At 39.9% G+C, this 23,462-nt stretch overlaps 1 protein-coding gene across 4 annotated transcripts in view; it reads left to right on the top strand.

Annotated features, from left to right (window-relative positions):
* PIP4K2A (phosphatidylinositol-5-phosphate 4-kinase type 2 alpha) overlaps positions 1-22,827 on the top strand; it is a 107,517-nt gene extending 84,690 nt beyond the window's left edge. For 3 of the 4 annotated variants that reach the window (XM_061586760.1, XM_061586758.1, XM_061586761.1), the window contains 5 exons: positions 3,051-3,089; positions 13,335-13,448; positions 16,318-16,558; positions 18,649-18,752; positions 19,899-22,827. In XM_061586760.1, the coding sequence (XP_061442744.1) occupies positions 3,051-3,089; positions 13,335-13,448; positions 16,318-16,558; positions 18,649-18,752; positions 19,899-19,979 (579 nt within the window). In that variant the 3' untranslated portion in view covers positions 19,980-22,827. The remainder of the gene's footprint in view (positions 1-3,050; positions 3,090-13,334; positions 13,449-16,317; positions 16,559-18,648; positions 18,753-19,898) is intronic. The other variant, XM_061586762.1, reaches the window with a different exon arrangement.
* The last annotated feature ends 635 nt before the right edge of the window (positions 22,828-23,462 follow it).

The raw sequence follows: 23,462 nt of genomic DNA, 5'->3' as shown, positions 1-23,462 counted from the left end.
AGGGGAGACATAATGGTGGCAGTTCATGTTTTTGTTTTTATTTAATATATTTATTTCTCACACCATAAAAACAACAGTTTTTCAATCTGCTCTCAAAAACTAAGAGTACTGAACAGAGAGCAGCAACAGACTGCACACTGCTTTAGTGATAGAAGCATGAAAACATACTGAATTAAAAAGGTAAAGCTGTCCCTGCACTTATAGTGCGAGTCGTTTCCGACTCAGGGTGACGTCTTGCGACGTTTACTAGGCAGACCGTATATATGGGGTGGGATTGCCAGTTCCTTCCCCGGCCTTTCTTTACCCCCCAGTGTACGCTGGGTACTCATTTTACCGACGACGGATGGATGGAAGGCTGAGTGGACCTCGACCCCTTTTACCAGAGATTTGACTTCCTCCTTCCATTGGAATCGAACTCTGGACGTGAGCAGAGCTTTGGCTGCGTTACCGTGGCTTACCACTCTGCGCCACGGAGAGTCTACTGAATTAAAAGGCCTATGCAAATCAACCTTTTTCTTTTTAATCTGGTGCTTAAAACTAGGAAGAGCATTCTAGAAGTAAGACATCAGCATGGAAAGAAACCACCTGTCTGACTTGGGGGCGGGTGTCCTCACCTCACCTTAAGGCACAGTTAGGCTTGGTTGGGACCAGGACGTCCTAGAGAGACCCTAGTTTCAAGTCAAAAAGGCCTTATGTTTGAATTGTGCCCAGAAAATTCTTGAGAAGTCAGTGAAGCCATGTTAAAACCAGCAAGACATGTCCATTCAACCCCATCCCAGTTAGCATTCTAGCTACTATGTTTAGTTACAGCTGAACATTTAGAGATGCCATCAAAGGCAGCCTACTATACAGTTTGTTGCAGTAGTCAAGTATGGGTATTAACTAGGGCAGGGATGACAGTGGTCAGGCTACTTCTGTCCAGGAAGTAGGGATGGAAGAGAAATTTGTCAGGTTCACATGAAAATGCAAACCAATCAAATTCACATTTCCTGAATCACTATATAAACCAAATCAAAATATAGCTTTCCTTCAAAATGTGCAGTTCTGTAAATTTTGCTGTGCAGTTTTCCAACCAAAGTATGCATACAAAAATGCATATTAGTGAAAAGTGTATGCAAAAATAAGTATATAAATGAAAATAAAAAACAAAAATGTACTCTATTAGGGAAAAGCTGCTTGCAAAAAGTGAAACCAAAATAGACAGGTTCACCCATCCCTACCAGGAAGTGCTATTGTTGTCACATTAACCTAACCTGGTGGAAAGCACTTTGCGTCACAGAGCCATTCAAGAAGAGGCTGGGTTGAACAGTACGCTCGGACTGTGAACCTGATACTTAAAGGTGGTCACAACTTCGGCTAGTAGAGTTTGAATCTCACCTGCTTTGCCAGATGGTCCAAGATAAACCTCATCTACCATCAGTACAGATCTTCTGTTTGCCTGATATAAATTTCACTTTATTAGCCCCTCATCCAGACTATGATCAACCCTCCTCCCCAAATACTTGTTCAGCCTTTCAACAGTTTCACATGATTATGATAAAAAATAAAAGAATGGCTTTAAAAGAACATTAGACAAATTCATGGAGGACAGGGCCATCAATGGCTACTAGCCATGATGGCTGTGCTCTGCCACCCCAGTCCAGAGGCAGTATGCTTCTGAAAACCAGTTGCCGGAAGCCTCAGGAGGGAGAGTGTTCTTGCACTCGGGTCCTGCTTGCGGGCTTCCCCCAGGCACCTGGTTGGCCACTGTGAGAACAGGATGCTGGACTAGATGGGCCACTGGCCTGATCCAGCAGACTCTTCTTATGTTCTTAATGTTACAGGATAACTGGTGTTGTCAGCATGCTGATTGATGCATCACTCCAAAGGTCCCTCTGGGATGAAGGGTGGGATATAAATGTGATAAGTAAATAAATCTCCAGATCACCTTGCTCAGCAGAGTCATATAGATGTAAAAAAACATGAGACTGAATAGAGCCGTGCAGAACCCTGTGGCATAATTGCCGCAATAATAAGTAATTGTCTACTTGCAGCACAAAGCATGGTACCACCCAGAAGGATTGTCATGGTCGATACTAAACTGCTGAGAAGTCTGAAATAATTAGTATAACATTCCCCTCTTCCTGGTACAGGTCATCCTGATGAGCAACTAAAGTGCTTTTGGTGCTGAATTGAGACCTCAAATTCTATGAGTAAGCTAGTTATATGAGTCAAAAAGTGCTTTGGGCTAGGTCTGAGTGAAAATGGTTGAGGGTTCTAAAATGCATGGGGTACTTTCACAGATTCAAGATATTTTCCCAGTGCATATGTTCCCTTTGTGGAAGGTTATTGATTTATTGATATATATCCCACCCATCCTCCTAGGAGGAGGAAGTGATGAGAACAGGGATGAAACTGTCACTCATCCCCACTGGCCCCCTCATGTGGCAACTTGCCCATTTTCATAATGTCTAAAGAGAGCTATTGAGTTAACCTATTCACAGGTAGTGTGGAGGAAGAATTCCACTGGGCTCATGCAAGCTCCTTACACTTAAAGCACTCTTTAGGAACATAACAAGCAAATACAACTTGCTTAGCAGCTATGTGTGGTGTTACTCATTATCTCTAGGCTGTTTGCTACAGTAGGTAAGGGCAGTAGATTTTGATGGCAGTTTCTTTTACACATTAGGGGTTGTCAATCGTATTATGTTTTGTTTTATTTTAATATTATACTAGACTTCCCTAAAGATCTATAATAAAATTAAGGAAAACAACAGCAGGCCTGTGAAAATCCAAATCTCCACAGTGTTTTTTAGTTATAGATCTTTGTTTCCGAGTTGCTGATGAGAAATTGTGATGGACTTTTTTTATAAAATGGTTTTTTTATAGTTTTCATGCTAACCTACTCTTATACTAGAGTGTTTGATTGTGTTTAAAATTGTATCTATATTGTAATCTAAGTTTGCATAATTTTGTATTAGGGCTATGGTGAAAACCTTTACTATGAAGCTACACTTATGCTCTAAAATGTTAGTCCCTGTAGTATTTTCAATGCAGTATTTCTGTTTCAGGGCTCTACAGTAGCAAGAGAAGCCAGTGACAAGGAAAAGGTATGGCAAAGTTGTAGTTCCTTAAATTTGTTTATTATAAGCAAAACAAATTTGTTTGTTTTAACATTATTATAAGCTTTTATTTCTATAATATGTAGCATACAAAATGGGATGATATTTTGTCAGGTTTAAGAATGTGTCTATAGCTACATATCTTTCTACCGAACTCTAAAAAGTAGGGAAATTGGCCAGCTATAGTGAATGAGCCAGGGGTGCGGGAGACCATACCTCTCTCTGAGATACTGTCCTGGCCTACACATTTGCAAAAATGCAGACACAATTTGGGTTGGTCTTTCACAGTGCAATGCACTTCCTCTGTAGCTTGGAAGAATTTGGTAACATGCCTTGGAGCAAATCGTGGGTGCTGGCAACACCTGCAATCAGCCCAAATAATAGAATGAAGACAGGTAGTCGATTGTACTGTGAAAGAACAACAGAAAATGTGTTTGGATTTGTACTTGTGCTGTGGTGGTTTCACTTTACCAAGGAATAAACAGCATGATAAAGACAGTTGCTACATCCCCCCCTCAACTACTCTACTTCTTACCCTGCTTCTCACCGGGGCATGCAGTTAACCTCCCAACCCCGAACCCCTGTCAACAACTATCATGCTTCCTACCCACCCACTTGTTTGCCAGCCCTAATTCCCATCAACCTACCATGTTTATTACACCACTTTTCATCCCACCCACTTCCCACCCCATTCCCAATCGACAACCACCATGCTTCTTATCCCACTTCTCATCCCTTTTAGACCCCAACACCAATCCCCCTCAACTGCACTACTTCTTACCCCAGTTCCTACCACACCCACTAAGTTTGCAGTCCTAGCCCCCTCAGCTACCCCCTTCTTACACCTTTCTCATTCCACCCACTTAGTCCCCAGCACCAATCCCCCTCAACCACTGCACTTCAGTTTCTGCCCCACCTCTAAGGTCCCAGTCCCAATTCCCCTTCAAACTACCCTGTTTCTTACACTACCCACTGCTTCCTCCCTGCACATGGTAGTCATTATGAGTGACTCCCCCAGCCCCTTCTTATTTGCAAGAAGGGTAGATGTCATCCTCCCCCTCAACACACTCCTTGGGTTGGTTTACACATTTTTTTAAAAAATGCAAAAAAACCATTTAGGGTGGTCTTTCACAGTATAACCCACTTCCTCTGTCACATGTCTTATTTCTGTTGTTTGGGCTCATCGCAGGTGTTGCCAGCACTCACCATATTCTCAGAGGCACGTTACTAAATTCTTCCAAGCTATACAGGAAGGGCAGTGGACTGTGAAAGACCAACCCAAATTGTGCTTACATTTTTACAAATTTGTAGGCCAGGACAATACGGGAAGTGTGTACACCAGAGAGGTGTGGTCTCCTACTTCACTGGCCCATTCACTACAGCTGGCCAATTTCCCTGCCTTTTAGAGTACAGTAGAAAGATGTGCAGCTTATAGGTATTTTCTTAAACCGGACGTTTTTTAATTATAGAATCTGCCTCCTTTTTGTAATGAATAGGATCCTTGATCCTTTTCCATTTTCCTAAGAATACTTTGATTCTTTGCAGACTTCAGTGAGATATACTCCAGTGCAATCATGTTCTCAATTCCATCCAAACCTCTGTTTCGAGAATAAACTAGAGGGGAAAAATAATAAAGTCCACCTTCAGATTCTTAGATGTTAGGTGGAGTATAATTGCAAAGAAAACTAGTACATAGGTTTGATGCATGAGGGGTGTGTTTGTTCCTGTTTATATTATAGCTACAGACTAGATGGTACAGTCCAAAGCTTGACGACTCAGAAGTAGGCCCCATTGTTTTCAATGGCGCCTGCTCCCAAATAAGTGCTTATATAGGATTGCAGCCTTAGCCTAATGCACGTTTACCAGGAGAGTGTCATTGAACCCAATGGAGCTTACTTTTCAGTAGACACGTATTGGATTGTAGCCTTAATCTATTTAATGGACATAACTGACTTCACTAAAACTTTAATGGCAGTCTGTACATTTGCTCCTTGATTAATTGATGGGGCTGATAACAACTGTCACTTGGTAGCAGCTAGCCATCATGCCAAAGAAAAGGGAAAGGTGGAAAGGAAGGCAATCTGATTGGCTCTGTTTAGAAACCAGCTCTATTTGGCTCCTTCTCTCACTGTTTTCATTCCTGCTAGTCATTATAAGAACCTTATAAATTTAGAATTGGTGCCTGACTTTGCTTATTTTCCTCTTCTCATCCATTTTTCTTGTTGAGTTGTGTTTTTACATTGTAAGCCTGCAGGCAAGATCCATCTTGTTTTTATTGATTTTATGTAAGCTATTCAGGCTTAAAAGTGTGCTACAAAATGCTTTAAATATGTAAACAAAGTCTATGGAACTTACAAATTTTGAAGGAGTAACCCCAGATACACTGGTTTCTTCATCAGAGTTTCCCCATCCATTTGGATACAAAGCTAGCCCATAAAGCTAGCTACAGTTCCCCAAGTGGTTTAACAGTCAGCCCCTCTTCCCAGATAAATCTGGGAATTGTAGTTCTGCAAGGGGAATAGAAGTCTCCTAACAACTCTCAGTACCTTTCACAAGCTATACATCCCAGCATTCTTTGGTGAAAACCATGACTGTTTAAAGTAGAACAATAGTGTAATAAATGTATAGTATGAATGTGGCTCAGGATCAGACAAAGAAAAGGATTGTGTTGGAAAAGGGCTGTTTTGTATTTTTCTCCATAGAAAGGCTTTTCTCAGATGTAACCAAATGCAAGATAGTGTGTCAGTTATTTCACCTCTGGGCTATGGATAAATCAGACTTATACATAGCATATAAGGCAACCAGGCATGGCAAGTTTACCAAGGTTTTTCTTTCATGATACAGATTACTAGCTTAAGTATTTATGTGTGGGCAAGCAGGCTAATAAAAATGTTTGCGAGTTAATACCTTTTCTTTTCAAGACTGTGTTACAGCTTTCCCTTCTATCCATTAGCTGTTTCATATATTTTGAAGCTCTGTCGAGTATTCTGCTTATAATGTGTATGTTGCAATTTGGGAATAGAGCCAATGAACATATCTGCATATTATTGTACCAAGTTAACATAGGAAATATTATATGCTTTTGTACAGACATGGTATTAAATCTGCGTACTACTACAAAACTGCCGTCAATTACAATCTCTCTCTACTTGATAGAGTAATTGCTTTAAACAACAATAATCAAATCTGGGTAAGATAACATAAGTGAAATTAACTGAAGTTTGTGAATCACCAGGATGACCGGGCCGGGTGTGTGTGTGTAGCTTCAGTTTGTCATGGTACAACAGTTTCTTCTCATCAGCTATGATCTTATGTGTGTAATACATGCATTCTGAATTATATGTATCAACATACAGTACTCTTTAGAAAAGTATGTACAATACTGCTTAATTTACAGGATTATTATGGTTATGATTTATTAAATTTATATCCCACCCTTCCTCCCAGCAGGAGCCCAGGGTGGCAAACACTAAAAATACCAAAGCAACTTAAACAGACTTTAAAATATATTAAAACAAAACATCTTTTAAAACATCTTTAAAAAGCAACTCCAGCACAGACATAGACTGGGATAAGGTCTCTGTTTAAAAGGCTTGTTGAAAAAGGAAGATCTTCAATAGGCATCAAAATGATAACAGAGATGGTGCCTGTCTGATACTTAAGGGGAGGGAATTCCAAAGGGTAGGTGCCACAATGCTAAAGGTCCACTTCTTATGTTGTGCGGAATGGACCTCGTGATAAGATGGTATCTGCAGGAGGCCCTCACCTACAGAGCTTAGTGATCAACTGGGTATATAAGGGGTAAGATGATCTTTCAGGTATCTTGGTCCCAAGCTGAATAGGGCTTTGTATCCCAAAACCAGAACCTTGACCTTGGCCCAGTAGCTAATAGGTAGCCAGTGCAACTCTTTCAGCAGTTGGCGATATCCTGCCCTAGTGAGCAGTCATGCCACCGCATTTTGCAGCAGCTGCAGCTTCCGGACTAACCTTAAGGGCGGCCCAACACACAGCACATTAAGTAATCCAGCCTGGAGGTTACCAGTGCATGGACAACAGTGGTCAGGTTATCCCAGTCCCGAAACGGCCACAGCTGTCTTACCAGCCGAAGCTGGTAAAAGGCACTCCTAGCCACGGAGGTCACCTTGGCCACTAGCGACAAAGATGGATCCGGGAGCACTCCCAGACTATGGACCTACTCTTTCAGAGGGAGTACAACCCAATCCATAGCAGGCAACTGACTAATTATCTGAACTTGGGAACCACAAGCCACAACACCTCCATCTTGCTAGGATTCAGACTCAGTTTACTAGCCCTCATCCAGCTCACCACCGAGTCCAGACACTAGTCCAGGGCTTGCACGGCCTCTCCTGATTCAGATGTTAACAGAGAAATAGAGCTAGGTATCATCAGCATACTGCTGACACCTTGCCCCAAATCTCCTGATGATAACTTCCAAGGGCTTCATGTAGATGTTAAACAGTATCGGGGACAAGATGGTATCCTGAGGCACCCCACAGCACAACTGTCAGGTGGCTGAAAGACAATCAGCCAATGCTATTCTCTGAAAACGATTCTGAAGATAGGATCGGAGCCATTGTAAAACAGTGCCTCTGATACCCATCTCACCAGGTTGGCTTAGAAGAATACCATGGTCAATGGTATCAATAGCCAATGAGAGATCAAGTAAGAATAACAGGGTTGTACTCCCCCTGTCCTTCTCCTGATAAAGGTCATCCATTAGGGCAACCAAGGCCAATTCAGTCCCATAACCAGGCCTGAACCTAGATTAGAATAGGTCAAGATAATCTGTTTCATCAAGAGTACTTGCAATTGCTGCACCACAGCCCTCTCAATTACTTTCCCTAAAAAGGATGTATTTGCAACTGGGTGGTAGTTGTCACAAACCAATGGGTCCAGGGTGGGCTTTTTCAGGAGCAGTTGGATCACCATCTCTTTGGGGGCAGCTTGGGACCATTCCCTCCCACAACAATGCATTGACCACACCCTGGAGCCACTCGGTTATACCCCTTTGGCAAGCTTTAATAAGCCAAGAAGGGCAAGGGTCGAGAGGACATGTTACTGGCCACACTTGTCCAGCTGTTCCTCAGGCCTTACATTTATACCCAAAGAGCTATTCTGTATTCACATTATGCTTGTATAACCTCTTTTACCCATTATAAGTGATCCACTCCATCCTTAGATATTCCCATTTGCCTTTTTATGTAACTGGTTACTAAACTCTAATTAGCTCTTTCATGATATTTTTCTGATGTCTAACTTATTTGATTTATGAGTATTCTTCTAGGCTCTAACATACAGAAGCCTCATGATAGTTAATATATGTAAGATCTAAATTCTACATACTTGTAATTACCTATTCTTGACATAATTTAATAAGCATAGCAGAGTCCAATGGAAGTTCAGCCAGAAAGCTTCCACTTCTTATCTCTATCACCTAACACCAGAACTATTGTGCTTTCCTATACCCCTTCAATAGATGGTAAAAAAAAAAATCTCCTTTTGTTACTTCTCAAAACCAGCACTTTTGGTTTCCAACTTTTCCTATAATCTTAGATTTCCAGGAAGACCAGCATAATTGAGTAGCCATCTTTATACAATGTTCCTTACATATATAATTTGTAGCTGTGGAGAACAATGTTCATTAGTCTTTTTTAAGACTGACTGACTGTAAATTAAAAGCCAACCATAGCATTCTCTTGCCAGCTATGGTGGTTTGCGGGCATTGTGTGTTTAATTTTATTCAAACATAATTTTATTGATTTGTTTTGTTGGAACTTTTATTTTTTTGTAAGCTTCTCTCAGAAGTTATTGAAGGGCAGGGAATAATTCAAAATACTTGCTATCAGCTATGCTTGATAGTACTGAGTGATAACCTTGCTTTAAAAAAATAGCGATTACCTTTTCGTTTTGAGTTCTTCGAACTTTTTTTTAATTCTGTTGATTAACAAAATAAAACTGTTTATATTTTGCCCTCCTTTTGGAAAAGCACCACTCAGGGTGGTATTTATATTTTAAAAAATCATTTTATAAAGAAAAAGGTTGACCAAAGCATTATCTGCCACATAAAGCAAAAGCCTGCTGGAATAAAACAGTCTTCAACAACTGAAGAAAAAAAACTTGCGAACAAGGAAGCAAACCACATTTCATCACAGGACAAGGCATTTCATAATCCAGGTGCAGTCACTGAGAAGGCCCTCTCATGTCCCAATCAAATGCCCATTTCTCTTTCTCCACAAACTTGGGTCAGCAACTCCCTTCACCCCTAAAACAGATTATGGGCAAGGTTTTGGAAAATGCAGGGAACTGTGTGTAGAAAAACAGTTTCACACCTTGGAAAAGGGGGTTGTGGCAGCAGCAATGAATCTTACATTGGGAAGAACTTCCATGCAGTGCAAGTAAGGGGTTAATGACCTTTTGGCTGGAGAGAATGCACAGTGTTTGTTTATGGGGGAAGGAAGGGAATCTGGTATGGGGTGGCCATAGCCAAGAGTGGCAAAAGAGGTTTGAAGAGATTTCCTTGCTTGTTAATGAAACCGCAGCTAAGACAAAATATGACTTAGCGTCATGTGCAAATGCCTCCATATATTAAAAAAATTCAAAGTTTTATTGTATGTCAGGTTACAATGGTAAAAGTTCTCTTTTCCATATTAATACTAGGCTCCCTTGTTCACTTTATTATACTGGATATGTTCATTTAAAAAAAGCTTTCAGTTGAGATGGTAATAGATTTTACTGCATACCCTCTGAGGGAGAGCTAATATGTGGAGCAACAACAAGAATGAGAGCCTTATGAAATGTATAAGAATGTTTGCCATCGTAGCATCTTACTCACTGGCAATAGGTTTAGAACATCAGCAGTAAATGGTAGTGCAAGACAGCAGTTGCTACATTTATATCACATCGTGGAGCAGCTATGAGGGAGATGACTAGCATGCTTCATATTATCCTTGTCCAGTTTACACAGGACAAAAACATCTAAAGCAAGGACAGGAGCTGTGAATCAGTGTACAAATTGAGCAAAGAAAATGCAAAGTGCTAGCTGTCAGAATTTGACAACTGTTGAGGCCTACTGTTTTGTTTTTTTAATTCAAGGCATCTGCAAATAAATATGTTCATATACCCATTCCCATAAAATCAGTTCCATTATTGTTGAAATGTCACAATGCAAAAATAAATCTCTGGGCTGGAACAGAAGGAAAATAGACGCTATTGTTTCCCAAACACTTCTATAATAGTTTGTACAGCACTATAATAGCTCTGTAGCCATTTCCAGGCTGTTGCTGGTAAAGGCAGATCAAATTGGTTACCAGTTTGCTTCTGACTATAATTCAAAGTTGAGTGATTACTTGTACATCCCTAAATGGCTTATGCCCAGGATACCTTGTGAGCCACCTCCTCCGATATCATTGTGCCTCATTTTTATCCACCTGGGAGTGGTCTGAGACTCAAGGCTTTTTTGGGCCATAGCAGAGGATCACCTTTGTGCGATCATTGAGAAACGGCCACAATCTCAGAAACCAAAAAATCCAGCCTAGCACTGAAGGACTGCCTCCCCCCCCCAAAAAAAATCCAATTTAAAGCAAATACATATATCAGGTCTACAAGGTCAGGTCTGTGGTTGGGACAATAGTAAGGAGACCTTTCAGGCACCATAGGAGTTGTTTTGCAGTGCCTGAACAAAAGGTGTAAACTATCCTTCAGTTGCCTCCTGGAATCAACAGTCTTTCATATGCAGTATGCAGGGGATTTTTAGGATTAGGATTTTGTGATAATTGAGATTATTTCTACCCTCAGATTTGATGGTGATTCCTTAAAATGTATGAACTAGAAAGTGCTTGTCATGGAGTTAGAAGGACAGGGAACAGCACCTGTTGCCAGGTAGAGTTGGAAGATGGTCTACTTCAAGAAAAGTGCCAGTGCCAATGGTTTTGTTTTCCAGCCCAGCCTTTCTTTACTCACAGCTCTGTAACTTCTGTTGGTGGTGGCACACAAACCAGTGTTAAGGACAGGTGTGCACGCAACACTAAGCCATGGTTAAAATAAGCTGGGGTTTATAAAACCAACAACTATGGCTTATTCACATTGGTTTATAAACCAACAAAAACTATGGCTTATCAGCATGGTGTGTTTGTGGTTAGCAAACCATGGTTAAGCCTCTGAGCCATATTTGACAATAAAATAAACCATGTTTTAGAAAACCATGGTTTGGTGTTACATGCAAACTAGGCCAGTAACGCATGATAAGACAACCTTGCGATGAAAGTCTTTTGATGGAAATGACAGGAGTTGCCTAAGCTCTCAACTCAAAAAGTGACAGTTAAATCCATGTAGACCCATGAGAACAGATTGTCCATCTCTTTACATTTTAGTAAAAGTAGCTGTGGGATGGGGTATTTGGATGAGGGGTACCAATCTGGAAGAGGTGTTTAACACTTGTCTCCCGCACTGTTTTCTAAATGATAACTTCCCTCAGGCTGATATTTTTCTCTCTTCAATCATCAAAGGGGTCTTGGGGCAGCTCAAATAATACATCAAAACAGAGCAGAATAAAATCATTTTCCAGAAAAATGTAATGCAATAAATAGTTAAGAGATCTTTCACTGGGGAAAGGGGCACACAGGGAAAAATCCTTGCCTAGAGCTGCAGTTCCATTCTGAATCCCTCCCTCCCATTGCTGCTTTTTACTAAAAAAAGAGGCTCATGATAGAACCATATATCTTCAAAGTCTCATCTACTTGGGCTTATGTAATAAGGACACAAACGTATGCAATTAATGGTTTCTAATAATGCTTCCAGAGTTTGAAGTTATGCATCAAACACTTGTATGCCACTCTAAAGCTTGCCAATTGCTATCCATCTAAATGGACAGGAAGTTTCCTGCAACTCTACTGATACACTCAGTATATAGGTTCTAATCAGGAATTCTGAGCCCCAAGTCCGTTGCTACTCTGGGTTCAAAGCCATAGTAAGACTGTTTGGGCTTTATTGTTAAGAGGCTAGCAGTGTATGTCTACTCACATCTGTCCTACCAGGCCTATAACTTTCATCTGATCTTAATGTGCTGCCTTTTTCTCTGTTTCCATGCAAATATTCTGACTTCCTCATCTTTGCCCCCCCCCACGGTGTCATGGATCAATTTACAGATCTCCCTATATAGAAGTGTGAAAACATAAATGTATTATGTCCTTTGCCCCATCACCAATCATTCCTGGAAGCATTAGCTAAAAATATCTTGCATAAACCAGAGGTGAGGAACCTTTGGCCCTCCAGATGTTGCTGAACTACAAGTCCCGTAAGTGAAGACAGCTTAACTGCAAGCCTGGGTTTGGACGACACACTAAGTCAAGTAAAAAAACCAAAAAAAACAGGGAGGTGTAAAACTCCTGTAAGTTCCTTGCTAGGAGCCTGCACAGTCCTTGTAAGCTATAGTTTGGCTTACTGCAACTTGTGAACCAAGCCACTTAAGTGTCATATAAACTGCCTGTCTTAGATTGGAGTACCTATAGAACAAGTTGGAAAGCTACCCAACTTACCACTAACTTTGAGAATTGCCATGTTTGGATTGAATTTCTGTGCTATGCTTAATGTACTTTTGCCAGGTATCACTCAGGGCCTCCAAGATCCAGAATGGGAATATGGCACCTCCCAGTGCTGGTTGTGGTGGTGAGGGAACATGTGATCCATGAGATCTGGTCCTGATCTACCCATACCACAGCATACCATAGATATTGAAGAGTATCTAAACTGAACCTTTTAGATGTGTAGTGTTTGGGATGTTTTGATGGCGGTGCAGTTGCACCCAGCTCCTACTACTTGTGTTACATACTCGAGTTTGTCAGTAATCTATTTTGCAATTACTGTTGACAATGAAGTGAAGGTTGGTCTTGCAGATCAATTATTTCCTTTTTTCTTTTTACTGTAAATACTCTTAATGCCTTAACCTAATAAGTCAGAAGCACATTTCCTCTTAATTAAAGAGGTAAATATAATGCAGAAGTGTGTGAATGCTCTGTTACATTAGATGTGTTTCTGGTGCACACTGGAGCCATAGCTCATTCATGCCCCCTTGTGGCTGTTAGTTTTCATTTTTGATAGCTCTGAATATTCACTTACACTATCATCGGATAATCCGTTTCGCTGAGCATGCTTGTTTCATTACATTCATTGTTTTGACATGGTTTTTATGTACTAGCTTTTGCCTGTCTGTTTTAGGCCAAAGAACTGCCAACATTCAAAGACAATGATTTCATCAATGATGGTCAAAAGATTTATATTGATGAAGCCAACAAAAAGATGTTCCTTGAAAAGCTTAAAAAGGATGTTGAGGTAAGAATGTTGTCTGGTCAACTGTGAAGTTTGCCACACTTAGCAAAAGTAATAGTACCTGTCTGAGTGACACCTCGTGGCTAGCACTGCGCCGCAGATTTAATATCTCAAAATGTTTAGGCACAACTAAAGGCCACAGAGCGATCTGTAAATTATTTACCCTCCAAGTTTATAACTGAGTTTTTTGTTGTTGTTTTTGCTTTAATGAGAACAATTGGTTCATGAGATAAGGCAGAGTTCATCTTCACCTTGCTCAAAATTCCAAATGTGCCCACTGGTTCAAAAAGGTTCCCTCATATAAGGGAATGAAAGGGCATTAAAATATTGGTCTACTTACAGGAGGAAAGTTGAGACTGGAATATGCTATTCCTTCCCGTAGCTGGCAGTGTAAACGAATATCAGGGAGAAAAAGTACAAGGGTTGCTTCTCAGTGTTTCTTTTGAAATGCAGATATGCATATCCATGTCTTCATATAATTACAGTTGTCATGGAAGGAGCCACACAAACGTATTTTCCAGAGAAGACATGTGACCTGTAGATTTGCTTTTTCTAGGCTTGTTTCACACTCCCCTTCTCTGAGAAATAACTTCATGTGGTACTGTCTCCACTTCATATTTTCCTATAGCAGTGCACATAAATAACTCCCAGTTACAGATCTTTGAAGATCAGATCTCTGTTATTCTAACTGATCTCAGGTTGCGCATGATCAATTTAATGTTGATATCTGTTTGGTCCCTGTGTTGTGCGAAGACACATGTCTTGTGGAAGAGAGGAAGAATCCCAGTATTTTGCCACAATGTAAAATTGTCTGAGAGTACTAACTTTCTTGTTCTTAAGCCCTTGAATATTCATGGCACTTTGTCTTGAAGTGTTAAAATGCATTGTAAACACTTGATGATGTGCCGGTAAAATTGTGTTTTTTGCTGTTTAAGTATGACAGGCTCTTGAAAGGTCAACCATGTAGTATTTGGAGTGGCTTGTCTGGCATTGCTTAAAATTCATACAAAAGCATCATTAAATTTTGTGCATAGGCAATTATTGTGAAGTACCTTGGCATCTCATGGTAATAATGGAAACCTAGAATTGAATCTTGATTTGATTTACCTTTTTATTTTCTTATTTTGCTGGGGGGAGGGTGTTAAGACCAGTAGCCTTGCTCAAAAAATGCTTGTATTTACCCCATCATATTTAAAGTTGAATGTACTTCAAAATGTATATAAAACCAGTCTTTGGTTTATATTTATAGTAACAACTCTCTGGGTGATAGCCTTTCTTCTGATAAAGGTGCTTTGTTCCCTTAGGAGCCCAGTTCTTCTGGAAGCTCTGGCCTCATTTTCTGGGACTGGTTGAATATTCTGTGTGGCTTCTGCTTGCATGCAGCTGGGATATGACTAATCAAGTCAGCATGTCTTCATGGCACATATTTTAATGTATACCAAAATTTATCCTTTGAAAGTGGGATTAAACATTACAGCACTACAGTCTTGTCTTTAAGACTGATCTTCAGGGCCAAACATGTGAAATTGCAAATAGAAGGAGTGGGGGAGGGCTGATTAAAATCAGGACTGTGGTGAGGGGAAAGGGTTAAAATCCCCCTTTAGCACCTTGCAGTCCTGATCCAATCCCCTGCTTATGTTACCTATTTTTAAAAAATAAATCCAGCCATACAAGGCCAATCCACATGGCAAAATTGCATCTAGTTGTCCTAATGGACAGGGGATGTACTCTCCATGCTGACTGGCCAATTTGTTTTCCTTGCAGCTTACCATTTTTTTCTTAAACTTGTGATGTAACCAAGCATTTCTTAAAGCAACATACTTGTGGCTGTTCTGCCTCACCTAACCAGTTCAGCTTTACCTCATCCAATCACTGTTTTTCCTTTGTCCATGCAGATGGTCTAGATAGAATGTACACATGGATGAATGGCCTGTGAGTACATTCAGATGTCTGTGGACTTTAAATGCATGATCTATTCCTTCCATTGTAGCAAGGGGTACAGATCATGTGTTCAGAGCCTTAGACACGCTGGGATATACTGGGTAGTACAGACTACTGTACTGAAGCTATGATCAGTGTATGGAGTTCCTGCCCCATGTGTACAAACAGCAGAATTAGGGAGGCAGTAGGAAATGAAGCCATGCATTTCACTGGCAGTTTGGTACAAATGCAATAGTAGAAGTGGCTGAGGTAATAAAACTAGTTCTATGCTATCTTCTAACGAAATCCACATTTTTAGGCAAGGAGAAAATGAGAGGATTCCTACTAAATCATATTAAAAGGCCCATCTCCTACAGCATTCGATGCCCTACAGAGATCTGTTGATAGTTTCCTGAAAAGCCATGGAGGAAATAGCCGTCCTGTTGCTGCCTCAGTGGCATACTTCTTCTGGATATGGAGATGCCACTGAGCCACCATGAGTAAATTGATATGCCTGTCATCCATGAATTTGTCTCACATACACCCTTTCATGTAGGCTAGTGGCAAACCACATTGTCTTCAAATATCTTTAGTTATTTGTTGTGTGAAGAAGTACTTTCTTTTGTCTGTCCTGAATCTGCTGCCAACCAATTTCTTTAGATATTTCTTAATTGTTGCACTATGTAAGAGGATGAAAGATTTCTTTAGCAATATTTTACATGTTATGCTTAACTTCTAGCTGAGTAATCTCTTTTCTTTCACACTAGACTTTATGCATGACACTCTTGAAGAATCCCTCTTACCTTCTATTGAAGCCCACTTCTTTGGTTTTCACCTCAGCAAGCCTGTTGTACTAGAAAATGACATTTGCTACAGAAGTTATCATTTTCGTAACTAGATCTTGTCTTTTTCTACCGTTTGGTAACTGACACTTTGCATTATTGTCTTCCAGTTCCTTGCTCAGTTAAAACTCATGGACTACAGTTTGCTGGTTGGAATTCATGATGTTGAGAGAGCAGAACAGGAGGAGGTAGAATATGAAGAGAACGATGAAGAGGAAGGAGAAAGTGATGGGACTCACCCTATTGGAACGCCTCCAGATAGCCCAGGAAATACTCTGAACAGCTTGCAGCCTTTAGCTCCAGGAGAATTTGATCCAACCATCGATGTTTATGGAATAAAATGCCATGAAAGCAAGTGGTCTTCCTATAAATATTCATGGGAGTTTTGATTCTTGCATCAGTCCCCAAGCCTTTAAAATAAAACCAAACCCCACAAAGGCAAAGTGCATGTTGCACAACATCAATCTCTCATCAAAAGTAGGATTTTTTCTTACTGCAGCTGAAGTTTAATGGGTATCTGTAATGCTTGGCTCCGATTTTAAAATATCATTCTTGGGAATTGTCTGAACATAGTAAAGCAAGTCACCTGTGACACGAATACTATACTGTTCTACCCACCTTATAGCTACAGCTAAAATGCTGTAGAAAGATAGAGTCTGAGCTGGTGCCTGGGAGAACTCTGTTTACTAAACGAATATTGCACAGTTTTTTACACTGGCAAATGAAATTTACTCTTAGAGTGGCTTAATAAAACAAACAAGTCATTGTGTTGCTGTATTCCAGAGGTTCCCTGTTTGCTTTTTTAGACTTTGTTCAGGCAATATGCCCAGCAAAGCCAGTTTAGAACAAAAATTAAAACATTTTAAACAAATTGAAATGGTGTTAAACAGTTAAGATCCCCATCAAACAACCCATAACACCTATTAAAAATGAAAATGCATCGTGCAGCAGAGAAAATTCTGCCAAAAGGCTGGGTAAAAAGATGAGTTTGTAAGTGGCAGTGAAAACTTATTATGGTGTTGCAGATTTTTTCCCCTAGTCTATATTCAGAGGATAGCAATGAGTATTTTGTCTTTATTTTTTTCACTTTGATGGCTTCAGGTTGTGAAATGGCTTATGTTAATCTGCAAATTTAAAAGTTTTTTTTAAAAAAAGGCCAGGCAAGGACCTATACTGAGTGACTTCCAGGGCCTACAGAGCTGTATGGCCATTGGAGCCCAGTGTTGAGGTTCTCAGCTGGCAGTGGATGCAGGGGATATGTATAAAAGAACTGGTCTGCTTGAACCTAACTGCCCATTAGCTGCCGGGTTAAATTCAAGATGCTGGTTTTGGTGTATAAAGCCGTATACAATTTGAGATCAGGATGCATAAAAGATTGCGTTATCCCTTATACACCCAGTCAATCACTGTGCTCTGCAGGTGAGGACTTCCTGTAGATCCCATCTTATCAAGAGGTCCATTCCTCACAACATAGGAAGCGGACCTTTAGGCATCTACTCTTTGGAATTCCCTCCCCTTAAATATTAGACAGATGTTGCCTCTGTTGTATTTTCAATGTTTAATCAACAAGCCTTTTCCCAGTCTGCATCTGTGTTGGAATTGTTTTTAGATTTAAAAAAAAGTTTTAAAGATTTATTTTTAAATACGTTTTTAAGTGTTTTTGTTTGCTGCCCTGCGCTCCTTCTGGGAGGAAGGGTGACAATAATAATAATAATAATAATAATAATAATAATAATAATAAACAACTTAGAAATGCTTGGTTTTAAAACTGGTTGTCATGAATTTAAACTCTCCTGGCTGTATGAGGAGTTTCCAAGAAGGAGGAAAGGAAAAAGGGCACCTTTCCCACTGTGCTATAGAACAATAAAGCATTGAGGTTTGGGGTTGCCAACCAGCTTCAAAACTAAGCCCTTTAGAACTATAGAGTACAACAGATGAAAGGATGATTTTTCACCCCCTCTGAGAGCCTTGCATGCTACGAGACCCTGAACTGAAGCACTTCTATCAAAGGCTGGGGAATACACTGCCACTTTAACTATAGAGCTGCAGGAACAAAACAGCTGTATAATAAAGACTCAAGATTATTAGTTGGATATGTTCTGACCCACTAGACTTGTTTCAAGAGCTTATAACTGCTTATGTAAAATGTTAAAGTCTACATACTCATACTTCTTAGTTTTCCAGCTTGTAACTGCCTGCCTCTCTCTCTCTCTCTCTCACTTATCTATCTTCCCAGTACAAATGAATCTTGAAGCCATACATTGTTAAAAAGTGAAAGATTTTTAGGACTCTCATATGTCCTTGGAGTTAGCTTGTTGTTTTTTTAGAAATCCCGTTAGAGGGACAAAGGTCACCTACCACCACCAGTTTCTTTCACTAGGGTTGTTTAATCTCTTAGCTATAAATATGTGTAATATTAGTTATATTAATTTCTTCTGCAGATGCACCTAGGAAGGAGGTATACTTTATGGCCATCATTGATATACTTACACATTATGATGCAAAAAAGAAAGCTGCCCATGCTGCAAAAACTGTCAAACATGGTGTAAGTATAATTGATGTACATATTCAAAGCTGTCCATTATTTCCAAATATTCCCGCCATAACAGGAACTGCCTCTTCTCCCCATCAATCGGAGAGGGTCAGATTATTCAATATGAGATGAAATGTGAAAGATCCATGATTGCATCCCCAGAAGTTTCCTTTTTGTGTCAAAAGCAGTAACGGGCATAAGGGGCTCACCCATGTCCCTCCCACCTGTCTGACCATCTGGCCTATGTTACTGAGGGAGGGTGATTAACCCTTCCCTCCCATGCCATTTTCCCAATCTAAATTAATCCCCACCACCTAAAGTTGCTACTTGCCTTCCTACTGGGGAAACATACAGATATGGATCTTCCGTACCACTCCCCTGCCCCAAAAAAGGACCCTTGTAAGTACACTGATGGCTTGTATGGTTACCCCCTTTAGAGTCTTATTTACTGGAATGTAATTAGGAACTGCTTTAATGGGATTTTCTGTCTTGTGAACAAAAGAATAGGAAAGTCTGTTCACCTGTAACTGATCAAAAACAAAGCATTTAAATGCTTATATTGTGCTGTTTTTAATATTTTATTAAAATATTTTTCTTTAAGCTCTAAATTTTACTGTTTACATTAATAGGGATGCTTTTGAGTGTATGCACAGTATAAGAATCTGAAGTTTCCGTGTAAAATTAACAGTTTGCACCTTGTTAACAAAGAAGAGTACAGATGGTAAAGCACTTTTTTTTTACACTGCATTCTTGCAAAGAGAATTATGAATCAATATGGAGGGAGTTGGACAGGTGGGAGGGCCTTGGGTGATTGGTTAGAACTCTTTAAGAATTGTCACTTGCAAGGGGAGCATTGGTAAGCAACCCCAGGGTGTTTTATGTTTTAGGACTGCAGTGTCAGATTGTGTATTTTACTTGGGCTGTCCTCCTAGTTCACACTGTGGTTAACACAGTTAATCTACCAGTGTACCTCAGCCTGTATTTTGTGATACATACACTAGCACATCCATAGTATTTCTCAGCCCACTTCATGCAACTACTGAAGTATGTTTTTGCTTGTGGGAGCCCATGCCACAATAAATCAATTAGTCTCTTAGGTACCACAGACTTTCTGTTTTAAGTGTAATCTGCTTCTCTCTTGTTATTCTTGCTTTTCAGGCGGGTGCAGAGATTTCAACAGTTAACCCTGAACAGTATTCAAAGCGGTTCTTGGACTTTATTGCCAACATTTTGACGTAACCTGATGTTCCATTGGACAGATGCAAGATCTGGGAACAGCAGCAATGGCTAAAAGTGTGTAAGGGATAAAAGCTTCTTTTTAAAGGAACTCTCAAGTGCTATCTTGCAGAAGGCAGCCCCTTGTTTACATCTGCTGGTGAAGGTGACTGACTGGGGTGAAATACTTGCTTTAACAGCTGCCTGATTATGCCCAGCATAGTTCTAGCTATTTCTGATGCGTGTGTGTGTGTGAGTGTGCAAAAAACAAATATAAATTAACTAATAATAACTAAAATAGATCGGCTTCTTACTCGGTGTGCATTGCAGCAACAACACTCTATGGATAATAGCTGAGCTGGAATGAATAGTCAAAGGAGTTGGGGGGGAAGGAATATGTGCATGTTAAGTTCAACAATATTGGTATCAAAACTATAAACTGTGGATCAGTTTATACTTTGAACTGAGAGGTGCAAGACAGTATTGGTAGTGATGATCACTATGATCTTACTGCAGACATTCATCAGTCCTGCATGTTGGCACTCTTTAAAAATGGAGGTATCATAAGCTCCATGTGCCGGAAGCTTTCCTGTTGCAATCTTTTTTAGTGTTATTAAGTTGTCCCATAACAGGAAAAAGTCTTCCAGCAATTTAGAAGGTTCGCTTTTGTTTTAGCAAAATCTAATGCCAGAATCATGCTGTGTGTTCTTTGCCAAGGATAAACATTTGATTGGGGGGGGAGGGGGGCAAAAGTATAAGACTGTTTAATTGTCATTAAATGAAGATTTTACTCTGTATGTTTATCATATAGGAGCTGAATGTACTACAAAGGAAATCAATTATGCTTTTTGGAAGGAATTAATAATTTTGGGCAATAATTGCATTTTCCACCACACGAACAAAATAATAGGAAAGTCTGTCTGTTCACCTGTAACTGATCAAAAACAAGACATTTAAATGCTTACATTGTGCTGTTTTTAATATTTTATTAAAATATTTTTTCTTTAAGCCCTAAATTTTACTGTTTACATTAAGAGGAAAACAGGGATGCTTTGAGTATGTGAATCTGAAGTTTACATGTAAAGTTATTTCGCATTACAGATGAAGTAATTTTTTGAAGTGTAATATGCAGTAATGTACACAAATGGATATTCATTCACCTCCATAATAGAAAACTTCTTTCTACAATCAAGGGCAACAGGTTGTTTTGATGGTATTTTTATTATCTAATTAGCTTTGTTTCTCCAAATTATTTTGTGTTACTGCTTGAAATTATGTTGTCACCTGTAACCTGTTATAAAAAAAAAACTCGGATCACTTTGGGGGGAAGGTTCCAAACTTTGGAAAGGACAGAATTAGATATGCTTAAAACTTCTATTCTCTGCTTAATACACTGTGCTAAAATTGTGCCTTTTAAAAATGATTTGTTGAAACAGACATTCATAGGCAACTCAGAAAAAAGAAGTCACACTCTCCCACTGCAGTGTAAACCTTATTTCACAAATGCCAGGTTGCCTTTTCCAATAACTCAATGCCAGTGCTGTTAAGATTGCAGCTGTGCATCAATATGTGGTGTTGACTTCAGAGGAGATGGATAAAATAATAGCTGATCTTATTCTTATGTGGCCAAAGGCAATATATCCTTGTTACTCTATACGATTTTTAACAGGGTTGTGTTACCTTTTTTTACCATATCTAATTGGGTTTTATTTTTCCACCAAAGATAAAGAATCTTAAAGAGTGATAGGATTGTTAGTTATTCTTGTCATTCCCCCCCTTGTTTTTAACCCACAACATTCTTGGACACTTTAAAGCCCGTTTCTATGGGAAAACAGATGGATGTTAAGATTTACACTGGGTCTTCAAGATCATCCATCCACCATAATTTTACCCAAATTGGAGTTTGTCCCTATTGGTACTGGGATCTGCTTCTTGGGAAAGGGCCATAGCTGAGTGTTGGAGCACACAATATTGCACGTAAAAGGTCCCAGGTCCAATCTCCAGATAGGGCTAGGAAAGACTCCTCTCTGAAATCCTGGAGAGTCTCTGCTAGTCAATGTAGACAATACTGAGCTAGATGAACCAATGGCCTGACTCGATATAAGACAGTTTCCTGTGATGTGTCTTACCAGTGCTGTGGTCTCTTTTCACTTCTGCTGCTTTGGTGTATTTCCCAGCCAGCTATACAGACCATTAATTACTTGGGGGGGGGGGGCACATCGGTTTCTCACCAACTGAGTCCTTCCCTTTGATACATTTATAATGTTAATAATCGCCTGGTTATTGTGTCGCACAATGACGATGCTGGTTCCATTCTTAAAAAAAAAAGTATGTCAGCTGCTGCAAATATGGATGGCATAGTAGCTAGCTTGTTCAACATCTTGGAATAGCTATAGCTTCTGTCTTAGGTTTTGACTGTCACTGAGGCACATGATACACATAATTGCATTCTTCAGTTTTGGATATATTACAAAAGCCATTTCAGGTAATACAAGGAACAATTGTAAATCATTGACAAGGGATAGGCCATACACACACTTTCCACACATGCTACCCTTTTCAGACATTGAACAAATCTTTTGAGGTTCCATTTTCTTTTTTTATAATATTTTTGTAACATTATTTCTGAAAATTCCAGTCATTGCAAATCTACCCCCAAATGGCTATACCATTGGGAGTTTATAGAGCTCTGCCTAGCTGATAAACGTAGCAGTGATACTTCACCAAACAAATTACCATCTCCTTTCCCACCTGAATCTCTATTGGTACGATTGGATGTATTATATGCTGTATACTTGGGTGGGCTGTCACCACAAATGTTACCACCAGTGACTTTTCAGGATTATAAATAAACTTAACTAATTTCTACTGTGCCGTTAGATGTGTCTCTTCACTTGTTATGTTATTCTGCACAATTGATTTGTTTTTCCTACTGGCAAGTTTCCCAGCAGATCTTTCTTAACAAACTGCATTACATTCTCCAAAGTCTCAACTAAGTGATGCTTTTCTCCCTTTCCTTTTGGGTAGCACAAGCAGCACACAAGTGGTACACACATTTCCCTTGAGAGGAACTTAAACTTTAAATACAGCAAACATCATGCAGTGGGCCTCATTTGCATGTCACAGTAAGCCCAACAATGGCTTTCCATAAGCATGCGTATGTGCTGGCTCCCAGAGAGGAGCTGACAGCCGCTTGGTTCCTTGCCAGTCCTTTTCGCACAGCAGCTAAGCCAAGATTTGGCTTTAGTGTGTCTGAACCCGGGATCATGGTTAACATCTCCTTTCTTTAACGGCGATCTATAGTCAAAGTTTGTCTTCTGGTTACAGATCGTGGTTGAGGAGAGACTTTAACCTCTGTTGCAGACTGGACAACACACTAAGCTAAATTGTGGCATAGCTTCCAAGCCGTGCTGTGCTAAAAGGGTTGGGGAGGAGCAAAGGGGTCTGAGCTCCTTCCTGGGAGCCTGCATGTTTGTGCATTCCCAGTAAGCTGTAGTTCAGTTTATT

This window comes from Rhineura floridana, chromosome 10, assembly GCF_030035675.1.
Source record: "Rhineura floridana isolate rRhiFlo1 chromosome 10, rRhiFlo1.hap2, whole genome shotgun sequence".
NCBI classification, from domain to species: Eukaryota; Metazoa; Chordata; class Lepidosauria; order Squamata; family Rhineuridae; genus Rhineura; species Rhineura floridana.
The sequence above is the reverse complement of the archived record's forward strand: the minus strand, read 5'-3'. Positions and strand labels throughout refer to the sequence as shown.